At 41.4% G+C, this 23946-nt stretch overlaps 1 protein-coding gene across 1 annotated transcript in view; it reads right to left on the bottom strand.

Moving 5' to 3' along the window:
• Positions 1-101: 101 nt before the first annotated feature.
• Positions 102-23946, bottom strand: part of LOC112433555 (protein NLRC3-like) — a 286257-nt gene continuing 262412 nt past the window's right edge. Inside the window, exons 2-5 of the mRNA XM_076881271.1 lie at positions 12972-13027; positions 12313-12365; positions 3205-3489; positions 102-2374 (exon numbers count right to left, since the gene is read on the bottom strand). Of these exons, the coding sequence (XP_076737386.1) occupies positions 594-2374; positions 3205-3489; positions 12313-12365; positions 12972-13003 (2151 nt within the window). The 5' untranslated portion in view covers positions 13004-13027 and the 3' untranslated portion in view covers positions 102-593. The remainder of the gene's footprint in view (positions 2375-3204; positions 3490-12312; positions 12366-12971; positions 13028-23946) is intronic.

Raw genomic sequence — 23946 nt, 5'->3', positions numbered from 1 at the left:
CAAGTGCTTGACTTCCACCATAGTTCACAGTTCATGTTAAAAAATTCCAAGTGTCAAGTTCCTGTGTGTAAATAAAGCCTTGACGTCTAGTAATGTTCAGTTCCTTCACCTTTGTCTGTATTTTGGGTTCACCATGTTGTTCTGGCCACACCGAGGTAACAGATTTATATTTGAAAAACAGAGAGACATGGGGGATTGCAATAAAGATGAGACACAAACCAGACCTTAAAATAAGAACATCTGAAAACGATGTAGGTGCAGTCTGGTAGCTCAAGTATTTGCTTTAAAAAACAGAGCTAGACTCCTGGTTGTTGGAGACAAGTGAACAACTTGAGGATAATAAACCTGTCAGAGGGGCTGAAGGATCAGAGCTCATGTTCTTATAGGCTGGATCTGGATTGTGCTTTGATTCGAGTTGAAGACAAAAATATTTCAGAAATGCTGACATGTCCTGCTGGAGAGAAATATTTAAAGTATCATGACTATTTTAGTGACTATTTTTTAATTTTTCTAAAATGGTAGTGTTCTTTGAACTGAGCACCTCTGATTTATTTCCCATGATTTTAAGAATGAAGCGATGAGTTCATGTTTACTTACAGAGCTTTGTTGGAGGCTTTGACCACTGGCAGCAGCCTCAGAAGAGCCTCCTCTGAAGCAGAGTATTTCTTCAGGTCAAACTCATCCAGATCTTCTTCTGATGACAGTAAGATGAAGACCAGAGCTGACCACTGAGCAGGAGACAGTTCATCTGTGGAGAGACTTCCTGATCTCAGGGACTGTTGGATCTCCTCCACTAGAGAACGATCATTCAGTTCATTCAGACAGTGGAACAGATTGATGCTTTTCTCTGCAGACAGATCCTCACTGAGCTTCTCCTTGATGTAGTGGACTGTTTCCTGATTGGTCTGTGAACTTCTTCCTGTTTGTGTCAGCAGACCTCGTAGGAGACTCTGATTGGTCTGCAATGAAAGACCCAGGAGGAAGCGGAGGAACAAGTCCAGGTGTCCATTTGGACTCTCTAAGGCCTTGTTCACAGCACTCTGGTGGAGAGATGGTTTAAACCACCAGGAGGTTGTTTGTTGTTGTTCCAGCAGATTGAGTCCAGAGTTGATGAAGGTCAGATGGACATGAAGAGCAGCCAGAAACTCCTGAACACTCAGATGGATGAAGCAGAACACCTTGTCCTGGTACAGTCCTCTCTCCTCTTTAAAGATCTGTGTGAACACTCCTGAGTACACTGAGGCTGCTCTGATATCGATGCCACACTCTGTCAGGTCTGATTCATAGAAGATCAGGTTTCCTTTCTGCAGCTGATCAAAAGCCAGTTTTCCCAGAGACTCAATCATCTTCCTGCTCTCTGGACTCCAGTGTGGATCTGTTGCGCGTCCTCTATTATACTTGACCTTCTTCACTTTGGCCTGAACCACCAGGAAGTGGATGTACATCTCAGTCAGGGTGTTGGGCAGCTGTCCTCCCTCTCTGGTTTCCAGCACATCCTCCAGAACTGTAGCAGTGATCCAGCAGAAGACTGGGATGTGGCACATGATGTGGAGGCTTCGAGCTTTCTTGATGTGGGAGATGATCCTGCTGGCCTGCTCCTCATCTCTGAATCGGTTCCTGAAGTACTCCTCCTTCTGTGGGTCAGTGAACCCCCTGACCTCTGTCACCCTGTGAACATACTCAGGGGGGATCTGGTCTGCTGCTGCAGGTCGTGTGGTTATCCAGACGTGAGCATAGGGAAGAAGCGTCCCCCTGATCAGGCTTGTGAGAAGTACATCAACTGTGGTGGGCATCGTAATATCAGTCACACTCTTAGTGTTGTTGAAGTCCAGAGGACCTCGACACTCATCCAGACCATCAAAGATGAACACAACCTGGAAGTCTTCAAAGCTGCAGATTCCTGCTTCTTTGGTTTCAGTAAAGAAGTGATGAACAAGTCCCACCAAGCTGAACTTTTCCTCTTTCAGCACATTCAGCTCTCTGAAAGTGAATGGAAATATGAACTGGATGTCCTGGTTGGCTTTGTCTTCAGCCCAGTCCAGGCTGTATTTCTGTGTTAAGACTGTTTTCCCAATGCCAGCCACTCCCTTTGTCAGCACTGTTCTGATCAGGTCCTGTCTTTTGGGTGAGTCTTTAAAGATGTCTTCATGTCTGATTGTTGTTTCAGGTCTGTGTGGTTTCCTGGATGCTGTTTCAATCTGTCTGACCTCATGTTCATCATTGACCTCTGCAGTCCCTCCCTCTGTGATGTAGAGCTCTGTGTAGATCTGATTCAGAAGGGTTGGGTTTCCTGCTTTAGCGATGCCCTCAAACACACACTGGAACTTCTTCTTTAAGAGAGACTTGAGTTTAGGCTGACACTTCTGAAGAGCATCTGAATCAAAAAAAGGAAAAAAAGAAGGAAAAATACAAATCTGGTCTGAAGGAGCTATGTGATGTACTTTGGCCTTTATTTAACCTATCAAGTTTTTAATATACTCATTCTACCAGAAATCAAAAAGGGGCTTCAGGAATTCCTAAATGTATTTCCTGAAAAAAGCCACGTTAAATGTTTTGAACCTCCACATCTGCATTGCTTTGCAGCTTTTCATATGTACCTGATGCCAACATGTGCAGGCTAAACAGGTTTCTGCTTTCTGTGCCTCTTCTCCAAACTTTGTAACCAAAAATAACAACATTGAAGTGTCATAACGTTCCCCACTGCTATGTTATTTAAAGACGCATCTGAGAGAGATTCAGTAATTCACATTTAATTCTTCTCGTAATTTACAATGGCAAAAGATAATGTAAACCCTTTCTGGCCACAATTTGCTTTATTATATGTAAATGTGGCATTTTTTTCATTAAACATTTAAGTCAAATGACCGATGCTTAAAGAGTGTCCTCTTGTTAGAGAAACACTCTGACTTTTCTTTTTTAAGGCAATCAGTTTGCATGGTTTTTAAAAGTAAAGAACACTTGTGTTTAATTAAATACAGATCACATTAGATCTAAGTAGTTTCACACGTTTATGACGATCATCAAAATTCCTCCATGTAGTTTAGAAAATACATTTGCAGGCATGTAACAAATCCAAACATTCGTCGTAGAATGACGTTCTTGCCCTCTCCTTTTTCTTACAATGAATTCTGAGGTTTCACTTTCACATCTCAACAAACTGCAAGGTGACCATTTTTATTCATGGTATCTGATGCATGACCTCACCTTGTTGAGCAGATGGATCAGAGTTCAAACGCAGCTGAGAGAAAAGAGAAGGATCTTTGATCTGAAGATGCTTGATTGTTATCTTGCATGCTTTGTCTCCTTTTTTCCTCACTGTGTCGATCAAGCTGCGTGCCTTGTCTGCTCTGAGTGGGTTCCCCTCCAGTATCGATTCTTCCTCCAACTTATTTAAGATACCATCACTTACAAGGGCCTCAAGGAGCAGTTTAAGGATTTCTATTGTTACCCTCCAGACAAAGGCTGACCGTACCCTGGCAAGCTCCTCCTCTACAGGAAGAAGAAAGAGACATAAACATGCTTCTCAGTCGAAATCATGTGAAAAATACAGTGGAACCCCGACTTACGAATACCCCATTTAACAAAAAATTCAAGTTACGAAGGCAATGAACGGCAATATTTCTGCCCATGGTACGGCAAAATGCCGGTGTAACGAAATCCGCTGGCTCTGATTGGCTGAGCCTACAATGCCCACAAGGCCTTCCGAATCATGTGACAACCCCTTGGCTTCCGTACTCGTGCTTCGCTGTTCCACTTGAACGACATATTGTTGTTCTAGTTAGCAATTAGCCTATCGTTTAGCATCACCTCACTCAAAAGGTGCAATGGCTGTTTCGACTTAAGAAAATTTTCGACTTACGAAAGACCCTCGGGAACGGATTAATTTCGTAAGTCGGGGTTCCACTGTATTCTAACTTTGTTCAATTAACACTTCAACATCTCATCAACAAATACTAAATTTTAGGGTGTGTAGGGTTAAAATGATGCCAGCTTAAAATGAAACTGAAGAAAAAATTGAAACTGAAAAATAATGAAAAATATGAAAAACAAAATCTTGTCATTCATATCCTCAGCGCTCCGTGTGTCTGTGGCCTAGACACAGCTGAAGCCTGATTACAGTGTCTGGGCACCGAACAGCCCCAATAGCCTGGAAAGGTGCTAACCGCTAGGCTAACTAGCAACAAGATGCCTTCCCTATCCACAGATGACTACCACAGCCTCCTGCAGAAGATTGCAGTACTGGAGACAAAAATTCATCGCTTAGAAGTAAACGTGGAGGTAAATGGACTGTGTGGAAATGAAACAACCTTGCCTTTGATTCAAAACAATAGCGATGAGCAAGCTAGTACACAGCTAAGGAGCACAGATAACATGACCAAGAAAGTAGACTCTGTGCATTATTATAAATCCTCAAGTGATAATCCCCCCTTGGACTGTCTTGGTGCAAAACCAAGACATAAATCATGTCTCCTGGAAGGCGGAGGACGTATCACGGGCAGAGCACAGCGAGCTGAAATCTCTGAAACCGACTGGCCTTCACTTCCTACGAGACAGAGAAGCTCTTCTACCCCTGTATACGAGAGGAAACAGGACTGGACAACAGTGAATAGGAAGGTTAACAACAAACCTCCAAAACAACTGAATGTGAAACTGCACAACAGATTTGCTCCACTATCAAAGGACCCTGGATCTATATCGGACAACCATCCATCTAAAAGCAGCGAAGTAAGGTCTGAAAATCTGTTGAAAAGTAAAAGACCACAGGGAAAGCTAAAGGCTAGGCCTGAAACTCTGATTGTGGGTGACTCTGCCGTAAAGGATGTACAAATGATGTGCGGTAAGAACACTAAAGTCCTCTGCTTTCCTAAGGATATGGTCAACAACCTGAAGGAGAGAATTCTTCAAATTGCAGATGAATATCCAACTGTGACAAACATTGTTCTGCATACAGGGTCAAACGATGTGTCCAAACAACAGTCGGAGGTTCTGAAACGGGACTTTACTGGATTATTAAATACTGTAAACTCTCTGAATGCAGCTGTATTCATCAGTGGACCTGTACCGCCGGTCAGAGGAGGAGACGAGAGATTCAGCAGGTTGTTTACACTGAATAAATGGCTTATATCAGCATGTACTGACCACTCGGTGCATTTTATCAACAACTTTAATATTTTTTGGGAACGCAGGCATCTGTTTAAAGCAAATGGATTTAATTTTAACAAGTCAGGGGTGAAACTGTTCACCTCCAACTTGTTTTATTCCATACGTCATCCATATGTGCTTGGTGCCAAGGCTGAGATAAACGAGGAGTTATCTCATAAAGAGGAACAAACAGTACTCCAAGAACAGACAAAGCCCAGCAGAAACCTTGAGGAGGAGCTCCATCTGCCCCCACCCGGGAAGAGCCTCAGAAAGGAGAGACATCTGAGGCAAGAAGAGGGGTCCCTATTTGCCTCCAACTCTCTCAACAACACCAACGACCAGGACAAGGGACCACGATCTTCCCCAGTCCCCCAAACCCCTGACAGGCCATCACCCTCCTCCCCCTCCCTTTCTCCCTCCTCCCCACACCTGAAATTCACTGAGGAGATGATGGAGCGAGTCAATGCTGGGCTCAGATCTACCCCCCGGCCCAATCCCTTTTTGTCCCCCATAAACCCCCCACCAGAGCGGCCAAAGGTTCGCCATCGAGCCCCGCCCTCATCAGAGCAATCGAAGTCACATTGCCCAGCCTCGCCCCCCTTAGTTCCTCCTTACCACCTTCACGCTCTGTCTCCACAGTCTGATGTGTTTAGGGTCCGGGCTGTGAGGATTATGGCAGTGGTGACTTTTCCCAGGAGAAGCTGGGACCCTGTTTACTAGAAGGTTTTAAAATCTCTGTACTTTTAGGTGACAGAAGGAGACATGTGGCCTGGTCAAAACACAGAGAGCTGCACTCTAAAAGATCTTTAAACATAGTAAACATACCTTGTGTGCCACAGACTGCTCCCAAACACGAGGGGACAAGTAATACCTCTAAAACACTTAAGTTGGCTTTATTAAACATTAGATCTTTAGCTGGGAAAACATTTTTAATTAATGATTTAATCACTGAGCACAGCCTTGATTTTATGTTTTTAACTGAAACTTGGTTGGACCAAAGTAACAGTGGAGCTGTTCTCATCGAGACGACCCCTCCTAACTACAGTTTTATCAGTGAGGCCAGGGCGAGCAGGAGAGGAGGAGGGGTCGCTGTCTTATTTAATGAATCATTTCAATGTAAGCAGCTATCTCCTGGAAGTTTTCAGTCTTTTGAATATGTGGCTTTACAGCTGAAGGCCCCATCCAAAGTTGTGTTTCTTAATGTTTACAGGCCTCCCAAATACTGCACAGACTTTTTTAATGACCTCAGTGAACTGCTGTCTGTGATCTGTGTTGATTTTGACTGTGTAATTATTGCTGGGGATTTTAACATTCATGTGGACAACCCTCAGGACAAAGGGACTAAAGACCTGAGTAACACTCTGGGCAACTTTGGGCTGACTCAGCATGTAACAGAGGCCACACATAATAGAGGACACACTCTTGACCTACTGATCTCCAAGGGCCTGAGCATTTCAAAGGTTACTGTGTCTGATGTGGGCCTGTCTGATCATTACTGTGTTTTCTTTGAAAGTAAAATCTCAGCCCACACAAATATATCAACAACAGTGATCACAAAACGGTGTATAACTGAACACAGTAGTGCAATTTTTAACCAGGTCTTCCCATTAACACCTGACCTGTCCAGAGGGTCAGTCAATGAGCTCGTCAATAGCTTCAATGCTAACATGTTAAATGTAATGGACACTATTGCTCCCATTAAGGTGAAGGTTATCTCTGGAAGGAAAAAGTCTCCATGGAGAAACTCCACACTGGTGAAAAATGAAAAAAGAGAGTGTAGGAAAGCTGAGCGCAGATGGAGAAAAACAAACCTCCAGGTTCATTATGACATCTATAAAGAGAAACTTCACAATTTTAATTTACAACTGAGGAATGCAAGGAGGTCCTACTTCTCTGACATCATCACTAAAAACAGCCATAATGCTCGGGTCTTATTTTCTACAGTTGACAGGCTAACGAACCCTCCTGTGTCAGTGGCAGCTGAACTTCATTCGACCATGGCCTGCAATGACTTTGCCAAATTCTTCACAGAAAAAATCCAAAAAATTAGACAAGCAATTGGTACATCAACAGCAGATCCAGGATATGTACTGTGTCCACCAAAAAACTGTTTAAACACCATGAAACAGTTTCAACCTATTAACAGCAAAGACCTGGAGGACATCTTAGGTCAACTGAACTCCTCCTCCTGCTGTTTAGATGTCCTGCCAACAAGTTTTTTCAAAAAGGTCTCAAAGACTTTAGAGTCAGACCTGTTACAGATCGTCAACTTTTCTTTATTATCAGGTGTGTTTCCAGAATCACTAAAAACTGCTGTAATCAAACCTATACTGAAAAAGGACAATCTTGACAAGACACAAATGAACAACTACAGGCCGATCTAAAATCTCTCATTTTTAAGTAAGATCATTGAAAAAGCAGTTTCTCAACAGCTCAGTTACTTCTTAAAACAGAATAATTGCTACGATGCCTTCCAGTCAGGTTTTAGACAGAACCACAGCACTGAAACCGCTCTGACCAAAGTGTTTAATGACATATGTCTGAATACAGACAGTGGAAAAATGTCAGTTTTAGTTTTACTGGATCTCAGTGCAGCATTTGATACAGTTGACCACAACATATTACTCAAACGACTGGAGAACTGGGCAGGTCTTTCAGGAACTGTACTAAACTGGTTCAAAACATACTTAGAAAACAGGAAATACTTTGTATCAATAGGTAACTTCACATCTGAGCAGACAAGTATCACATGTGGAGTTCCCCAAGGTTCCATCTTGGGACCCTTTCTGTTTAACATTTACATGCTCCCACTGGCACAGATTATAAAGAACAACAAAATAAACTATCATAGCTATGCAGATGACACACAAATATATATCACAATGTCACCAGGAGACCGAGGCCCCGTACAATTTTCTCCAGCTAAACAAAAACAAAACTGAGGTAATAGTCTTTGGCGCCAAAGAAAAACGATTACAGGTCACCAGAGAACTTCAATCTATACATCTAAAAACCACAAACCAGGCGAGAAATTTGGGTGTAGTGATGGATGCAGACCTAAACTTAGAAAAACACATTAAGACAATAACAAAGTCAGCTTACTATCACCTCAAGAATATTTCAAGGATAAAAGATCTGATGTCTCAACAGGACCTGGAAAAACTAGTCCATGCATTCATCTTTAGTAGGCTTGATTACTGTAACAGCATCTTTACAGGTCTACCTAAAAAAATCAGTCAGACAACTACAGCTCATTCAGAACTCTGCTGCTTGAGTCCTCACTAAGACCAAAAAAGTGGACCACATCAGTCCAGCTCTGAGGTCTTTACACTGGCTGCCTGTCCGTCAGAGGATAGACTTTAAAGTTCTGATGCTGGTCTATAAAGCTCTGAATGGTTTAGGACCAAAATACATCAGTGACCTCCTGACTCAGTATGAACCTTCCAGATCCCTCAGGTCATCTGGATCCGGTCTTTTATCAGTTCCCAGAGTCAGAACCAGACACGGAGAAGCTGCATTCAGCTTTTATGCTCCTTATATCTGGAACAAACTCCCAGAAAGCCTCAGATCAGCTGAAACACTCAGTTTATTTAAATCCAGGTTGAAGACTCACCTGTTCTCAGCTGCATTTGAATAAAGCACCAAATCCACACTTTAAGCTTAAATTTCAAAACTTACATTTAACTACTGATTTTATCTACTGTTCTGATTTTATCTGTTTTGATTTTATATACTGTTTTGTTTGTTTGTTTGTTTGCTTGTTTTAATCAATTTTAAATCATGCTTTTTATTTGTTTTTGTTTCTAATGTCTCTGTAAAGCACTTTGAATCACCTTGTTGTTGAATTGTGCTATACAAATAAATTTGCCTTGCCTTGCCTTGCCTTTAAGCGAAACATTCTTTGTATGTGAGGAAAATGCTGTTCATCCTCTTCAGCTCTAGCGTAGACAACTGGCTTTGCCATGTTTTCATGTGTGTCTTCTTTCCGTGTGTCCGCTACTTTGAAACGCTTGGGCCCGCCACAGTTTCAAGCTGGTCATGTGACTGCATGGCCACATCTGATTGGTAAAAAAGTTACCGGAAACTCCACTGGCGGCATGTTATCTAATGTGTTAAACTAATTATTTTTTAAAAAGTAACGAGTCAAATTTTGGAAATGTAGCAGAGTAAAAGTACCGTTTCTTCTTCACAAATGTACTCAAGTAAAAGTAAAAAGTATCGTGCAAAAAGGGTACTTTAAAAGTAAATTTTTTTTCCAAAAACTTACTCAAGTAAATATAACGGAGTAAATGTAACTCGTTACTACCCACCTCTGCAGACGGGCAAGTATACAGGTATACTATGAACAAATATACATATATAAAGATGAAGCACTGTGAGGTAAACAGATCTACAGAGTGCTATGAAAATATCTACAGTAGTGGAAGCGTAGCTCTCTGAACAGACTATAACAGTGTACACACTATAACAGAGACTACACCATGTCAGTGTCCTAAAACTACAGCAGTAACCAACGTGGTGAATGTTGATAATGAAAGGATCATGGTCACTGGGAGGAGGAGTGTAGAAGGGTTAGGTGAGTGTGGATGGAAAGGCTCAGCGGGGACTGAGTTCAGTAGGGTGACAGCTGTGGGGAAGAAGCTGTTCCTAAACCTGCTGGTTTTAGTCTGAAGGCTCCTGTAGCGCCTCCTGGAGGGGAGGAGGAGCTGGAAGAGTTTATTGGCAGTATGAGAGGAGTCTGAGAATGATGCATACTCGGCGTAGAAATCTCTTTTTGAGCGTTGTGTGATGGAGAACTTTGCTTTGTGTAATGTTATAAATACTTGGATAATCCTCAGAGTCTCTGGACTTTTACTTAGAGATATTATATTCAGTCCTGTGGATAGTTATATATTTAAAAATATATGATCCTCTCTGGTTACTCTGGTATGAATGACTCTGAATCACTTAATGGTAAATAACACACTATTTGCAAATTTGCAAACTGTGAAAGAATTCCAGATGACAAGTCTGTAGTTCGACATACAAGTGACGACCTTTGACCTTCATCAGTTTTTATTTAATTGTGTCAGAGAAACTCAAACGTGCTCTTCATGCAGCTGAGTACATTCAGTGTTTAAAACGGAAGCTGTGCAGGTCTGAGATCAGCAGCTTTGTGAAACACCAAGCTGAGGTCCTGTTAATGCTGATATATAGTGACACAGTTACATTTCAATTTAATTCAATTTTATTTATATAGCGCCAAATCACAACAACAGTCACCTGAAGGTGCTTTATATTGTACAGTAGATCGTACAATAATAGATACAGAGAAAAACCCAACATTCATATGATACAGGGGTGATTAATCCTTTTGACTTTGTTTTTATCCATAAAACAGCTGCAGCTTTCACTACAGCACATGTGGTGCTTTAACCTTTGTACTGTTTGCATCAGTTCATTCTGCAGTTAACATGTGAACATGTTGGATGATCTGTCTGCTGTCACTGGGTGGTGCTGAGGTCTGAATCTGAGGGCAGCTCCTGTAATCACAAAGAGAACTGAACCATCACAAACTGAAATATAAAGTTTATCTCAAATCTGAAATAGAGCTGATCCTTCTGTCCTCACACACCCAGGATCTGAAGTTCTTCTCTTACATTTCTTTAGTTCTTCAGCTCTGCTCACATACGAGCTGTTTATTTCTTAAAGCCGTATATACCAACAGATTTTCCAATATAATGTTAACCTTTGAGTTGTTGGTGCTTTGTGAATGTGAATCTGCATACATGAGCAGACGGAGCAGGTTTCAGTCCTGGTTCAGTCTGCTGCTGCACCGTGGTCACCAACATACAGAGGTATCATAACAAATATTAATGCTTTTTTCCCTCTCAAAGGATGTAAGCTGTACTGCACATGTAACTTTGTGAACTTACCTCAATAAGAATGATTCAGACTGTTTTATTTAACCTGAATATTTGAAACAAACTTAGTAAAAACAATACACAGAGTCAGTGCTAAAAATGTAATCCGAGGAAAAATGAAACACACATTTGAACTTAAGCTGCCAAGCAGAAGTATTTGGTTTGAGTACATAAATATTAGGCTTTGCTATTTAATCTGTAATTAATGATTAATGAGGGGTTACTGAAGTGCAAGCCTTTTTTAAAATATGTGTTAATATCCTTACAGATGTGGCAAAAGAGTGAAAACATGCTGCTGTTTGCACATATTGAATAATCAGCTCTGCACAGGAGCTGCAGCAGAGTGCAGCCTGTTGCTCTTACAGTGTAATACTCATAATAAAAGTACAGTAACTGTGGTTAGTTACTGACTGAGCAGCCCGGTGCGTTTCTGTTCATTTCGTTCACCTGCACGGGTTAGCTAAACAAACTTTACAAAACAAGTTTTCCCGACAGCCGAGTGCCCATCTTAGCTAGCTAGCTAAGGATGTTAGCTACAGATTAGCTTACAAACACCTTTCACTTACCAAAAATATTGTGGCGGCTCTCAGGTCCTTCTGTCAGGCAGACACTGAAGAACACCTGAGTCTGTCAGTTTGAAACAGTCGGTAAACGCTGGACCTCCTCTCAGCGTCCCCGCTCTATGTGCCGTTCAGAGATACGCAAGTTTCTTCATGACTGCGGCTGCTGCAGATATTAGGTCGTCCATGATTTCTACAGTCACTGGTCAGCAATATAATGTGCGCAAACATATGTGGCTCATATATGTGGCTCTGAAGCCCCGCCCCTCAAGCGCACCCTCAGATGCCGAAGCAGTGCCAACTAATTGAAGCTGAAAAAATAACTGTACGTGGAAAAAAACGATGTAAGTGTGAAAACCACATGAACAGTGAGTTTTTTCTTTAAATTTCTATATTTATGTTTTTTCACTATCATTTCACTTTCAATACATTTGTTTCAGTTTCAATATTTCTTCAGTTTCATTTTAAGGTGGCATCGTTTTAACCTCATATGTGGGTTCAAAGTACAAAAAAGTCCAGTTGTTTCTCTGCCAAACTCCTTAGACTGGAAGTTCTCATGTTATATTAATGTCCCACAGAAAGATTAAGGCAAAGATTAGGACAGGTTACAACTCGTGAATTTTATGTACTTGTCACAGTTACAAAAAAGAATCTGCCTGAAGTCTATACATCCATACGTCTCATCATACAAAGCACTGATCTCCTACCTGCTGATGGAGCTGCTTTGGCTGGCTGTTCTTTAGGTTCTTCCATCATCTTTCTATAAAAACACGAGAAGATGATTTTACCAAAAGAAACAGTGAACACAGTCTGGGTGTCACATCATATGAATTTGTGTCATGGTTTAGTGTACGGGCCACACACACTGAAACTGATCTGTGTGAAAGAACACATCGATGACATGTGAATGTAGTGATAACCTCATCATAATAGAGGTTTTTACTTTTTCACATATTTGTTCAGTATAATGATTAAATAATCTGACAATACAAACCTAAAATACTTTGTTCCCTGTCTGCGACTTTGTGCGTCTCTGCTGTTAGTGCTTACAGGAAGTTTTAAACTTAAAATCCTTCCCCACATATGTGACTGTGGTCTCTGGGGCCATTATCCTGAAACACTGGGGCTCAGCCCTGAAAGCTTTGCTATCTTCACCTGATAACAGCAGCTGTTTAAAGTTATTGAGTTTGACAGGGAAGTGAATGTAAATGTGAGACACTGTGTGCTCACAGCTAAAGGCTGCAGTCAGCTGTGTCAGAGCGTCCAATGATCCTTTAATAAACACTCAGAGCTCCATGTTGATGAAGCTGTCATGTGTGAGCTTGTGAGGCTCCTTTAAACTGGCTCTGCTCTGTCAGATGCTCACCTCTTCTTCACTGTCTCTGCTGCACTCTCCATCTCCTCCTCTCTCTCTCTGCTGTCCTGTTTAAAAAAACAAACAAATCAGCGTTAGCCAATCAAACTCTGTGCAGATGCTGCAGCTACAGCTGATATGTCATTCAGCTGTTCATCAATCAGCTTCTGCTGCTGTTTATTCGGCTCTTACTCTGAACACGTGCAGATCTAGGAAGATTTTCTTGGGGTGTCAAAATCAAAGCGTTTGTTTTTTCAAACACACGTGCAGGTGTTTATATCACATATGGTTTAAATGATTCAAATGCAGTAAGTATACATGTTTCATATATCGTCTATAACTGAATTATGTTCTGTAGCCTACATAATGAAACACTTTAGTTGCATAAAACGTGAATTTTGATTTTATGTACTGTATATGTCACAGCATCGCAGTGTGGATGTGGAGAAGAGAGGACCCAAACGCAGGACTCACAGGTGGTGAAGGCTGGTGTTTATGACAGAATGACAGAGCCTGAGATGGATGACTGACTGGAAGACCAGCTGAACAGAAACGACACATGTGGGACTGACAAAGACACTGAACTGGAGCAGGGCTGTGCAGAGAGGTTTAAAGGGGCGGGTGCTCAAAGTTAAAAAGGGGCACATTGAACCATGCTGAATAACAACAACACACATTCATCAAGAATCTAATATGGGAAGGGCAGGGCTGTGTTGGTCTGAGACTGTAGACAGTAAAAAGTCCACAGGAGAGATGGTAGCTGATTAAACAAGTGTCATGAGATAATAACAAAGTGCAAAGATTGGTGACAGCGCTTGGAACCATAAGCCAACAAAAAACTGTGAGAAATAATTTAGGCTCTGCCTGTGAATCACTCTTTGCTTCTCTTCTTCCTTCCATCCCATCATTTCATATATCACTCTGCACTTGCTGTCTATCTGAGAACAAGGCACAACTTGCTATTGCAATAAACTATAATCTAATTATCCACACCTAACAACTCTTGCACTTAATCTATAATAAAATGATGACAGAAAAATGTTATAGCCCTGCCTTTAATAGCCTCACACAGCTCCTACTGTTTCCTCCTCATGTCCTTACCAGCCATGTCTGCACAATGTTATATCATGAGTAATATTTTTTTTAAAAATCCATCTAAATAAAACACACACATGCACACACACACAGTGACATTTTAGACCTTCTTCAGAATACTGTATATACTGTGGGCATCATGGTGCTGATCCAGAATCCTTACATTATTATTTATTACTAGAGCTACAATAATGAAGCAATGAGGAGGGGGAAGTAATAAATATGAAATAATGTATTTATGATGATTCCATGTGTTTCACTATCCACTCTGTGCAGGGCAAAGCTTATTACATGTTTAAACTGTAGAGATACAATCATTTTACTGCTGTAACATCCAAATTTTGTCTTATTTAAAATATAAATCTAATATAATCTGCTTCTTAATGTATGTTCTTTAAAATACAGCGTGTGTTTTTAATATATTATAATTATAATAATTATTATGTGGACATGCATATTAGATCATTTTTAGTGAAATATAATCCCTCCAGAAAGGCAGGAAAAGCCCGGAAACTTACTTTAAAACTAAATATGTTCCCTAAAACGGTGACAGAGCTACAGACCCATGACAGCCTTACACAGGCAGCCAGCAGCTGTGACCAGCACTACCTGTGCAGTTAATAAAAGGACAGGTAATGTTTGTCGCGCTGTTGCACACACAGCACACTCGTTTGTTTCAGTTCGTCAGTAGCAACAAGACAGCTTACCAACGTGTACGTAATAAGCTAATACTCCTGGGTGCTACACACTACAGTGTGCGCTGTACACCTACTTACTGGTTTTGTCGCATCAGTCTGTGTCTCTGAGTTAACTTGTGTTTCTCCTACAGCTCCGGACCGCTAAAAATGCGCGTGCTCTTTGTGAGCTCGTTCCCGGCTCGTAACCAGCGCGTTCTGCCGTCAAGGGCGATCATTGGTTAAATGTGATCATGTGACTGATGCAAGCCAGATCCTTTTATTTAGCAAAACTGTGATTAATAGTTAAATATTATTGTTGAGGGGCACAGACAGGACTCCGCACACACACACATAAAAAAATAAATTAAAAAAATTTAAAAGTTGCCTCAACAAAAGGGCACCTTGGGCACTCATCAGGAAAGGGGCGGGTGCTCAAGCCCCTCTAGCCCCCCCCTCTGCACGTCCCTGAACTGGAGGACACTCAGGACTTACACAGGCTAATGATAATGATCAGGGTTCATGTGCCTTTTTCAGGGTCAAATTCAAGCACTTCTTAAGCACTTTCAATGTCCCTTTTCAAACTTTTCCAGCACATCCCTCCCTCACCGCCAAAAAACAATGCATGTTTCAATTCACATCACCTCAGTAAGACCATGTGAAAGTTAAGACAAATCATCCTAGGTGAACTTAAACACCTTTGTTCCCTTTTTGTTAAGAAATAGAAAAACACTCCACACAAAAATACTGCAAAAGGAAACTGTCGCCTTATATAAAGAGTGTATGAACTCAAAATGCACATGTCACTTAAAAATTAAGATGTGAACAAATCAACTTGTTAGATATTCTTCTCCTGTTGAAAAAACCCCCAAAAAGAAATAAATAAGTCTTCTCATCAGATATTGATGCTTCTTTCCTGTGTGACAGAAAATAGGAGACAGATGTTTGTTTGTTTTTTAAGTTAATTCCCAATAAATCTGTTTTACTGCTAACTACATTGCTGTCTGTATTATTGCTGAAGTCCTAAACGATCACCTTTAAAGTAGAGCTGGGCGATATGAGATTTTTTCATATCACGATATGTTTTTTTCATTTCAGGCGATAACGATATCTATCACGATATAAGCCAAATAACTATATTTGTAAGATTTAAATGTGCCGTTGCTCACAAGTAAAATGTGAAATAATCAGCAGCTTGTTTTTATTTAAATATTTATTTCCCATAATAAGTTCAACAGGGTAGATGTACTTAAGGAACATGAGACTTTTTCAGATAAATAAAGGCAAATATTGCAAACTACACAAAAGGCAGCCGCTAAAGCGTTTAAGTTTCAAAATAGAACAAACGAAACAGACTAAATTGTCGATTCCACTTAGAAACAAAATATTAATTCTAAAAATAAATCTTAGTTTGTTTTACAGAAGAACAGACAAAACGGACTAACTTTTGTCAATATCAAATAAACTGAGAACTAAAAGGAAATTCTCAATCTCTCCTTGTTGTATAGCTGAGCTTTTCAAACAGTTTTAACAGTTACTTTAGTCTGACAAAAGCCGAATGACGAATTAGCGCTTCCAGTCAGAGACTGAGGCTACGTCCACACGTACACGGGTATTTTTGAAAACGGAGATTTTCCGTTTTCGTTTTAAAAAATAATCCCGTCCACACATAAAGGCAGAAATGAAGGAAAACGCTGCTATGAACATGCCAAAGCAGCAGGTGGCGCTAGATTCCTAACCGTGCAGAAATGTTGGCCAATCAGAAGTCTAGAAGCCTCGGTGGGAAAAAGTAAACAAAGCTGGGGCATAGAAGCAGAACCGAGTCGTAAGTGTGGAGGGACAGTAACTGTGTGTATATGTAAGCATTTAAACACTGCAGAGAGTAGAATTAACAGTATTGTAGAAATTCATTTCACCGAAACAATAACGTGGCGCAGTGTGACGCATGCACCAGTTTATTGTATTTCCAGACTTGCTTTCGGCACATTTACAGTGCACGCTACTCTGTTTTTGTCAGACTTGAAATAGCCGAAATACCTTCACACTATGGAACTTCTATGGCTCTTCCGTTCGACAATCTCTCCGGCGTTGGAACCATCATCTGTTTTCTCTTCGGTCACGCTCGGTTGATTTTTCTAGTCGGCACACTCATTTCCTCCATTACCCGCTGGCTGCTTCCCAAACAAACACACGTGCGGCTACTTAGTTTGGATTGGCTGACCTTTTTTTTTTTTTTCTTTTTTTTTTTAAGAGGACAAGAGCGGCGAGGTCTATCGCAATAGTTTAATTTTTCTATCGAGAAAAAGTTATATCGCGATACATATCGTTATCGTTCTATCGCCCAGCTCTACCTAGAAACCAGGTCAATGTGTCTGTAGGTTCAGTCATCCAGGTCATGTGATCTAAGGAGCTTGGAGAGAAAAGAGACGTCTTTAAGTTTCTGGAAGACGTTTCATCAGAGAAGCTTCTTCAGCTCTAAAACCAAACGGTGGAGAGTCCCAGATATTTAAACCTGAGAGGAAAAGAGACGCTCACCATTGATCATGTGATGAGTCACATGATCAATGGTGGGCCAACAATATAACAACAATATAAACACTTATTTCAAGGAGGAAACTGAGAGCCTTTGCACCAGGAGCACAAACATCAGCTCCAGCAATGATCCACTGATGTGTTTTTATTCCATGTATGAATGTTGTTATTGACAGAGATGACGTTTGTGTGTCAGTGATGCAGTGACTGTTGTTGTTACCTGTACAGGCTGGTTAGACTCTATGAAACAGATCATACAGATCTCTGCATGTTAGAAGAGACTATTAAAGGTCATGAATGAGACAAAGGCAGGGAGGCGTCCTTTACAGCTAAACAGCAGAGTGAGAGAACAGCCAGCACCTCTACATTTATCACATTATACAGCACATGTATGATACTGACAGGGATGAGAAGAATTTAGTGATTCTGATCCCATCATTGATATTACTTATTGATTCTCAGTAGCTCTGCTCTGACAGTCACCACCATCACTGAGCAGCATATCAAAGACATTTGTGCACATTAACTGCATGTTGTGGCTCAAATGTTTGTGCATGTTGGAGGCATTTCCTCTTTGTTGTGATCAGTGTTGGTCATTACTCAAAACAGTCATTATTACACATATTACACAGAACACTTTAATTAAAAGTAATGGAGTACGTTACTTCATTACTCCTCATAACATTACTTTGATGTTACTGTGTAAAATGAACAAATGAGCATGTAACAACATAAAGCTGAGGTACAGCCCCACACACCAACACAGATCCTGATGAGGTCACGTGATGTTTCTCTGAGTGTTTATGAACACAAATCAAAGATGAAACAGCACAAAGACACTTCAAAGTGATTCTACTGTAGAAACATGAACAGGTAGAAACCTGCAGCCTGACTGCTCATCACTTTGTTACCTGTTCAAGTTCAGCAGCAGCAGCTCACTTTATCATTGTGAAAACAAAAATGTCAAAAACCATTGCTATTCTCTATAAAACAAAGCATGTCCTGAACAAAAAATCATTATACACACTTTATTGTACTCTGTTGCTTCCATATATGACTTACTGTCTGGAGATATGGGGTAATGCATATAAAACGAACACTCTTCCTATTTTCAAGTTACAAAAAAGAGCTATAAGAATTATAAACCAATCAAACTATATAGAACCAACTAACATTTTGTTTATTAATCTGAATACCCTGAAATTTTATGATTTAGTTGAATATAAAATGGCACAGATAATGTATAAAGCACAAAATAACTTGCTTTGCCCCAGTACTCAGAAGCTGTTCAAAGTCAGAGAGAGTCAATATGACTTAAGGGGAAGAGATTTCTTTAAAAAAAACAAGATAAGGACAAATATAAAGCAGAGATGTGTTTCTGTTAGAGGAGGTAACCTGTGGAATAGTTATGACAGGGATTTAAAAAGGTGTAGTTCATTTTCCTTGTTTAAAAACATGTTTAAAAATAGAGTATTAGAAAAATATATAAATCAAGAATGAAAAGAGCAAAAAAAAAAAACAACCTCTTGATTCTTTTGCTTTGATGTAGTTACTTATCTAAGGTGGAAAGTTTTTTTTTCTTGTTTGTTTGTTTGGTTTTTGCTTTGTTTTCTTATTTGCTTCAGGCCCTGTGTACAGGAGCTGCATGCAAAAAGATATTTTGTGAAAAGGGTTGGCGTAATAAGCAAATGCTTCAGCCAATACCTTTTGATTAGCCTTGTTTCATGCTTACTTGCTTTATGGTCGATTTTTGTTCTGTTTTCACTGAGATATTTGAATGCTAATCAATAAAATCAAAATCAAATCACGGTGCTGGGGCCCGTTCTTCGTACGTCGCTTACTACATCCAAGATCAAATGACACATCCAAGATCAAATCATCGCGCTAACCGTGAGCTCGCTAATCCGGTTCCCCGAACACACCTGCTGTTGACGATTACTACAGCTGGACGCAGTAATGTGACATCACTGGGTGTCGTAAAAGGGGCTACGCATCGATAGTAGAAACATTGATCGGCAACCCTCTGATTGGTCGGCGAAAATGTCGACGGAGCGCGCTCGGCTCGGTATTTTTCGGCAGCAGAGCAAGAACTCTTGAGTGAGGGATTTCAGGAGTTTCAGAGTTTAATCAGAACGCAAGGGAACACTGCAAAGGCTGCAAAAGCAAGGAGCGAGGGCTGGCAGGAAGTTGCTGACAAATTAAACTCGTAAGTAATTTAATAATAACAATAATAATGGAGTGGATTGATATAGCGCTTTTCAAGGCACCCAAAGCGCTGTACAATGCCACTATTCAGTCACTCTCACATTCACACACTGGGGGAGGCAGCTACAGTTGTAGCCACAGCTGCCCTGGGGCAGACTGACAGAAGCCAGGCTGCCATATCGCGCCATCGGCCCCTCTGGCCAACACCAGTAGGCGGTAGGGTAGATTTATTATATTACACTATATTATCCAATATTATATTACATTATATTATAATATGTTATATTTTATCCTCTGTCACATTAGAGCCACGACAGGACCCACTAGAACATGGGAACAGGTAAAAGTGAAATATAAGAATATTCTACAGAATGGTAATATTTATCACTTATATTGCTTTTAGTCTCTTGGAAAGAGACCCTGGAATAATCTGTTTGTTTATAACAGCAACCAAGAAAAGGGCAGAGCAACAAAAGACAGGTGGTGGTCCTGCACCCCCTCGTCAACAAGTTGGTTAAGTAAATAATACCCTCACGGGAAAATCGATATCTCTCTATGAGCACACTGTCGCGCTGAGCTAAAGGATCCTGTCTGTCCCGCAATATACGCTGAATTCTGAGGACTCTCCTTATCAATCTTGCACCTTCCGCAATGGGTGGCTCGCGTATACGGACAGGACATGGCTGCGACAGACTTCCCAAATCCACCTTCGCTTTTATAGCCGTGGTCTCTCATCTTGATTACACGAAGTAATTTACAATTGCTACTCTGAAATATGAATTAAATCTGTAATAATCACATACATGTAATAGAATGTTAATAGTACATTTCCCTTTTTTAGGAAATGACCTGTGTGAAATCAATAAATGGATCAGGTGCTGCATTGTCTTTAGTTACATTGATGTTATTTATTTATGGTGAAACAGTGGTGGAATATCGCTGTTGCTTTCGTATGAATGAAGCGGACATACCTGCGTGGCCGCGATCTAATCCTGTTTACATAAAGTAAACCTGCTCCCCAGCAGGTTTACGCTTACAGCTCTGTTGCTATGACAGCAAGTCCCGGATGAGCTTCGGGGAACCGAACGATCCAGGATCACGCGAAATCGTCAACAATCTAATCCGGCTAACCTACTTAGCGAGGTACGAAGAACGGGCCCCTGGTCTGGGGTCAGTGTTTACTCAGCTTTAACCTCACTCTGGGTTCTAGGTTAGCTTAGCGTTAGCTTAGCGTTAGCATGCTGTGTGCTAGCTCAGCGTCAGAGCTCTGCAGGTGTCTCGTGTGTAAATATTAATCACAGTGACAGTAAAGGAGGTAAAGGGCTGTGACGTCATCACGTACGCTGCGTCCTCTGTGGGCTCTGAGTGAACTCAAAGTACAAACTACAAGTACACAAACACGAACGTAGCTCAGAGTGGCGGACACACTCGGCCTCGTTGGTCCAGCTGTGAGTCCGTTACCGTGAACTATGGAGCGGCAGATTTGTGCTGAACTAAGCTGCACACAGCTGATGTTAGCCAGGAAACATTACACACTGACTTTAATGGAGAGACCGGAAATACAAACACACACAGTTTGTTGTGTGAAGAAATCAAACACGAGCTGAACAAACAGTAAAGTTCCTAAAGACAAACTGTTAAAGGAGGAAACAAAGCAAACTTACAGTTTCTTCACACACCAACAACAAGCTCCACTCCACACCTGGACACTAAACACGGACACACAGGTGAGCTGCTTCCTGGAAGGAGGCGGGGCTCCACCTGAAACTCAGCACAGGTGGGAGGGGCTCAGCTCTGTGTGTGCTGATGTGTTAACTTTAAAAATATGCCGTCTGACTGCTCAGACTGAGTCAGAGTAAAGTTCACATGCTGACGTGTGGAGACATGAAACCTTGTTGTAGCTGCAGGTGTGAACACACTGATCCCAGATCAGCTCTGCTGTATTTGTAACATGAACATTTCTGCTGCAAAGCTTCAAATGTTCAGCATGTTTCTCTGTTTCCAGTCTATAGATCCAGTCACACTTTCTACCTTCACCTGTGCAGTAAAGACTGAGAGCAGAGCTGAAAGCAAGCGTCCAATCAGTGAGCAGCATCAACACCTGAGCTTCATTCAGACTCTGTTATTGAAGATGTTGTTGGTACAAAGTTCATCTGCTGCTCACATGAATCCATGAAAGATTTATTTCACTGAATGTTTCTTCAAAGCTCATTTCAACCTGTTGAAGTCATGAATGAAAGTGCAGACTGAGAGTGGATCACATGATGTTTGAGGTGTGTCATGTGACATGTTCAGTATTGTCACACATGTCTAGATTGTCCCTGATATCATAACTGCTCAAACACTGATGATTATATTTGAAGAATTATTCCTGATGGCAGCAAAGTTTGAATGGAGCTCTCTGTCTGTGCTGATTTGTCGCCCTCTGGAGGTCAAAGCACAAACTGCATGATGTCACTGTAACCACCACAGTGACAGGAAGTGTTTTTATGACTGAAACACTGAAATGATGCTAACGGCTGTCGTTAGGCTCACTGACAGCAGTGCTGATGTGTTCATGTCAAACACTGGCTCAGGTCAGACTCCTTCATCCTTCTCCAGCGTGAGGCCGCCCTCAGACCCACAGGAGCTCTGACCTTTGACCTCCTGACCCTAACCATTTTAGTCTTGTTGCATCTTTAAATGCAAATCCATCCAAACTGTAGCCGAGCAAAAGAAGCTGGAAGCTGTTCTATGAATGATGTTGTTGAAGGAGCTTGGAAAGAAAAGCGTCTGGACTTCTTTAAGTTGCTTGAAGAGGGACATGGACGTCTTAACGCCCACTCACATCCTGGGACATTTGATCACAGGAAATCACATGATAGGGTGGGGCTAGATCTCACAATGGGTTCACCCAAAACCTTGGCTGATTGAGACCCACACCCGTTTTCACACTGTGGCTCGTGTGATTAGGTAGAGGATCAACAGGGGCTCCATGTCCCTGAATTTAAACTGAATCTAAACACACCGTGCACAATGCCAAGTTAGATAATGGTTAAAAGAACAAGATAAGAATAAATAAAAAGATAAAATAAGGATAAAAAATAACTTAAAAAAATAAAATAAAAAGATAAATAACTGCAAATAAGTACAAATAAGTAACTGAAGACACGTGTGGTCTGCAGATGTCGATGTACATGGATGTACATGGAGTTCAATGTGCAAAATGAACTTAGTGTGCAAAGTGACCTGATGTGCAAACTGCAGTTTGAGGTCGGTCAGCTGTTCAGGAGTCTGATAGCAGTGGGGAAGATGGAGTTGTTGAGTCTGGATGTTCTACATTTCACACTTCTGAACCTTCGTCTCGAGGGCAGATGTGTGTCTCTCCTCTGGACTCTGTGATGGTAGCTGCTCTGCAGAGAGGGCAGCGGGGTCCTGATGATCTTCTCCACAGTTGTTATCACTCTCTGCAGGCGTTTGCGGTTTGCAGTAGTGCTGCAGTACCATGCAGTGATGCAGCTGTCAGGCTGCTCTCCACAGTGCAGCTGTAGAACCTGCTGAGGATCTTGGCCAACATACCAAATTTCCTCAGCCTCCTCAGGAAATACAGCAGCTGCTGAGCCTTCTTGACCAGCTGTGTGAGTTTGAGTCCCTCACTGACTCAAACTCCTTCAGTGACACTTGCAGCCTTGCAGATTAGTTTGCTGATCCTGATGCATCTCTGGAGCTGATGCTGTCCCCCAGCAGACAACAACAACATAGATGCTCTCACTAGTCCACTTTACCCTCTAATCACATCTCTGACATCTGCAGGTTGCTCCATAGAGACTCTTGTGCAATGCCAGGTGTTTGTGTTTGTCTGTAGGTACACATTAGATATGACCATAGACGCACACACACAAGTGAACACAGCAGCACAGATGGTTTCCACCTGCTTCCCTCTTTCTTCACACAACTGTGAGGATGATGAAGAGGTTTCAGGACGAGGTGGTCAGCAAGCACAGGATAAAGCAGGGCCATGAAACTCTCTGGTGCAGCAGATGTTTAATCAGACTCAGCTTTAGGCTTCTTTTCCCACCTGGCAGCAAAGTAACAGCTTCACTAATGTGAACAGTCACAATGTTAAACGTTTCTATATCTTCATATATTTTTATCTGTTGATGCTGCAGAATAAAGTCTGTTAACAGAGTGCAGGATGTGTAGAGCAGGTCCAGCTCTCCCTTTACTGTGTCCACTTTCATCAGCCCCTGTGAAGTGACACAGAGTGCATGTGTGTCTGTCAGCTGTTGTTTGTTGTGAAGGATGGAACAAATGAACACACACTTTTAGAGAAATCTGAAAAAGCAACACGTGCTTGGGCTCCTTCTGTGCTCGTCTTCATTAATGCTGATCTTTCTTTCCTGTTTGTTCTTTGGCACAAGCTTCAGTCTTTTCTCCCAGGGCTCCTTCACACTTAGAAACACACCTACATTCATTTATACACAAACATCATGAAACAAAGG

Source organism: Maylandia zebra, unplaced genomic scaffold (genome assembly GCF_041146795.1).
Source record: "Maylandia zebra isolate NMK-2024a unplaced genomic scaffold, Mzebra_GT3a scaffold11, whole genome shotgun sequence".
Classification (NCBI taxonomy): domain Eukaryota; kingdom Metazoa; phylum Chordata; class Actinopteri; order Cichliformes; family Cichlidae; genus Maylandia; species Maylandia zebra.
The sequence above is the reverse complement of the archived record's forward strand: the minus strand, read 5'-3'. Positions and strand labels throughout refer to the sequence as shown.